Here is a 4,255-nt window from a genome sequence, read left to right as displayed (position 1 = left end):
AGTGGAGCTGTCAGCCACTTTCCCCTTGCTGTGATAACACCCTGATGAGATTTTAAAAAAATAAATGTTTCAAAAGCGGACCTCTAAAGGAATATTTAATGATGGCCTGGGCAACTGACACAGCCCGCGACCGAACAAACCTGAAATCGACGAGAAGCCATCTGTTGAATGTCTGAGAATGTAATAGTGACATGAATTTCATTTTCGCAATGATGGTCTTCCATAAAATACTTTCATTTTTTGCCCGCCGCAACAACGGACAGTTTTGTCATGCTCCATTCTTTATCTTTAATTTTCACAAAGCAAGCCGTGTTCTTGAGCCATTGTCTTGAGATCTTTTTTTTTTTTCTATTTTGATTGAACGCTCTCGAAATACAACCGACTTAGCTTGGATTCAGGCCTCGGTTTACCTCGATGTTTTTGGTTAATCGCTTCGACAAACATTGTGGCGTAAATCAAACAGGGACAGAATGGGGACTAATCCCAATGTCAGCCCGTGTCACAAAATCCATATGCCTCCTGTGTGGATATTACATTGTTTAGAGCTGAAAATTGTTTGACATGATGTAGCTGGTGGGAGATTTCAAAAATAAATAAAATATATCCATATACAGCGGGTTATACATAAGAATGAATGTGTGACACTCCTTCGATAAGGAATCAGGCACACAAGGCGCTATTTAATGTCTTATACGGAGCTTTACTGCCATCTAGTGGCCGTTTCACTTTTTATGGTTTAAGGGCCCACACTTAGCATTTTTATATATTTTATATTTCGAAAAATAAATATAGAAGTAAATACTCTATGTATGGGCATCTTATACACAGGGAAAATGAAAGCGTTTCACAGAATCAAACACACAACACAACACGAGTTAAAAGCAGGGAAAATGAAGATACCTACTAAAAGAACATACATTAAGAACATTGAAACAATTTACGACTTTGAAAACATTTCAGGGGGAATAAAATCAGGGTTTTAATGACACTAAATGGGGGGAAAAAATGACAAGCCCTTAAAATTATGGGGTGAAAAGCAAAGTTTTTAACCGTGATTTAAAAGCATATAAATGTATATAAATATACCCACAGTGGCTATATCTGATTATTTTAAGTCCCTCAAGGGTACTCTCGAAATGTGTTCTTCTGGACCCTAGAAATGTATGTTTTCATTATTATTTTAGAGTTGTTATTAATATTATAATATCCCTTTTAAGGAATATTAGCGGCCGTATTGATTGAAGGAATAAAAGTGCATGAATAATACCAACACAACGAACACGCATTGTTATTTTTCATAGTTAATTTAATTTCCATTATGTTCAATGCTCTTTTCAATTGTTTTCAAGCCACAAAATAATTTGTTGTCTTCGTTTAGGCTCTTGTTGCAGTTCTAAAAGTGGGCGATAGAGGGAGTCAGAAATTAGGGAATGAATGGCGTGTTTTTTATTTCAATCTCATTTACTTATTTAGGATCAAACATGGAATCAAGATTTTTTTTTATAGACGCAAGTGCATTCAGTTTTAATAAAACCATCTACCAATAATCATCTCACGGAACTCAGTTAAAGAAGATTAACATCACTAAAAAAAAAAAAGCATTTGACCTAATTTTGGGTCATTTTCAACGATGGAAGATAAACCCAAAAAAACAGAAAGTATTTTATATATAAAAATAAGCTTGTCAAAATATCACAATGGAAAAAAATTCAATTCAGTCTTATTTTGAATTCGAACTGGAGTGACTTTAAATGAACTGCGCAGTTGTGGCATTTCATTTAAATCAAACGTGTCATTTGTATCAGCTGAGAGGTTAAAAAAAACAAAAAAAGCAGGCAATTTTCACAGCAATAAAGACCAGCTTTATTTTATCTCGGTACAGCATCAAAAACAGCTTGAAAGTAACTATCGATACGTCATTTTTTTTTCTTGTTGATCGTTGACAATTAAAGCAGAATTCAAAGAGTTCCACACGAGAGTTTCGTCAAAATGGCAAACATTTACTATATGTTGATTTTGATTAACAGGGCCTATTAATAAAATATCTTCCATTTAACTGATTAAGAATTGTCAAGGGCAAACAAAGCAAGTGTTTCCAGAATATTGTCACATATGCAACCAATTAAAGACACATTCAGGTAAACCGTTAGAAGCTGGGAGCTTTGTTGACGCTTGAACTCTTTGAACGGCTTCACGATTTGGGTAACTACAAAATGAACGAATTTATTAGCAGTCGAAGCTCAGATGCTAAAGAAAATTATGCCCGTGAACGTGAATGCTAACTGCTAACAGAATGTAGCATCTTGACATGAACTGAATTGATTTGAACATCGTCTGATCGCGTATACACGCGAATGTTAGCATCAGTGCTACTGCTGGGATCACAATTAAGCTAGCGGAGCATCAAAATTATTTTGAAGCTGTTTTTTTACCGTAGTTCCCCACGGCACATAGTGAACTAGTTAGCGCAGCAGCTTAAGAATACATAGTCAAGATGGCGCCCATTAACTGATTTTCAGAAGCGTTTGCTCTGAAGGTTCTCTATTGGTTTGAGGTCTGGGGATAATGACTCATTAAGCTCCTCGTATTAATAGCTCATTAATTCAAATTGATGGGAGAAAAAAAGTGATTGGAAAAAAATCAAACTCAAATATGCATTTCGCATACGAGTAAAGTTTGCATTTAGAAACGTTTGTGTTAATGTTTTGAGGACAAAGGATCAATACTACGTCGGTCCCCAAGTACGACATTGAGGTCAGAGCGTTACTTACTGTTTTCCTTTAGTTAGAAGTGTTTCTCATACAAATATTTACTGTTATTGTGACCATACTACTGCGTAAAACTATGCCGTGTTCCGACACACAAAAATGGGCTACCTTGCGGCCTTAGGAATGGAGCAATAGTCTTGAACAGAGCCCCATATAATTTTTGATAGTGATGGGAAAACAAAGCCTCGTGAAACACTTGTGATATATTTTTTTTACTTTTCTAGGTAGTGCTGATAGGTTTAAAACTTAACGGCAGGTGCAATGAAAACAGAGAATTTACATTGCATCTTCAGACAGTGCCATCTAGAGGAGCATTACAAGTGTTTCATGAGGCTTCATCCCCCCCCACCCAATCGCTATTTTTCGATATTCCCGGTCCATCTGCGAGGCTGTTTTATACGTAGGATCAAAAGTCGTTTGACTGGCTGCACTAGTAATTCTGCGTTAGCGTAGGTTAGCGATCGACCGGGCTGCGTTGCGACCGATTTGAACAGAAGTGTCGAAAAGTGGTTCTAGAATAACACCGTCTTTTCTCATAGAGGTGAATAATGAGTCCTGTTGTAGTCGGCGTTTAAGTCGTAGTTGCCCTGAGGTACGGAGCAGTCAGTGAAAAAGTTAGAGAAGGCTAAGGAGCACAGCGCGTTGTCCTCCACGCCCGCGGGGGCGGCGGCCTCCGGGTGGCAGTAGAGCGGCGGCTGGGCGCTAGTCTGTTGCTTCCTGCCGAGCGGCGGCGAACAGCTAGTCCAAGACTCCGGGCAGAGGAGACCTCCGACGAAGTGGTGGGCGTCGTAATTGACGGCGTCGGGGCCCGGCGCGTTTTGGTAGAGCTCCTGCTCGGGTGCCACGCTGACGTAGTCTGGTCCCAAAAGGTCCAGGAAGTCGGCCGCCTCCGGGTTGGCCCTTTCTAGGTCTCGTAGCGACATTCCCGCCACGGGGCCGACCTTGGAGCAGTTGGCCGGCTCGGTGAAGAAGGACGGCGGCAGGTTGCGGTGGCGCAGGGGCGGCTTCCTGGATTTCTCGCCGCGGATTTCCTTGGCCGGGCTAAACAGGGCGGCCAGGCTGCGGTTCTGCAGGCTGGCCTGGACGCCGTCGCGCTTGGGGACGGTTTTACCCGCCGCGGGCGAGGAAGCGGGCCCTTTCCCCGCCGCGTCGGTCACGTTGATGATCCCGGTGCATCTCTTGATCTGCTTCTGCAGGTACTTGCGGTGGTTGACTTTCCTCTTGGACTTGACGGGTTTGTCCAAGGCCAGCTTGATGTTGCTGGAGGCCGAATCCATGAAGCTCAGCAGCTCCCTGGTGGTCTCCTTGCAGTCCGCTTCCTTCTCCGGTTCGCCCAGGAGACCCCCGTCCATCGCCGAGCCCGGGAAGCAGAAATTCATGAACTGCGGGTTCATGATGGCGGCCATTCCTCGCCCGCCGCGATCCGGACCGGTTCCTCAGATCATAATCCCCGCCGCCCTGATGCCGCTCGACATTCCGGAGCGCAC

General features: G+C 42.6%; 1 protein-coding gene across 1 annotated transcript; it reads right to left on the bottom strand.

Moving 5' to 3' along the window:
- Positions 1-1,819: 1,819 nt before the first annotated feature.
- On the bottom strand, positions 1,820-4,255 carry fam181b (family with sequence similarity 181 member B). The gene has a single exon (XM_088427689.1). It carries the CDS (start codon positions 4,172-4,174, stop codon positions 3,302-3,304), a length of 873 nt encoding a protein of 290 aa, XP_088283815.1. The 5' UTR covers positions 4,175-4,255; the 3' UTR covers positions 1,820-3,301.

Source organism: Hippichthys cyanospilos, chromosome 11, assembly GCF_059441005.1.
Source record: "Hippichthys cyanospilos isolate Australia breed blue-spotted pipefish chromosome 11, RoL_Hcya_1.0, whole genome shotgun sequence".
NCBI lineage: Eukaryota > Metazoa > Chordata > Actinopteri > Syngnathiformes > Syngnathidae > Hippichthys > Hippichthys cyanospilos.
The sequence above is the reverse complement of the archived record's forward strand: the minus strand, read 5'-3'. Positions and strand labels throughout refer to the sequence as shown.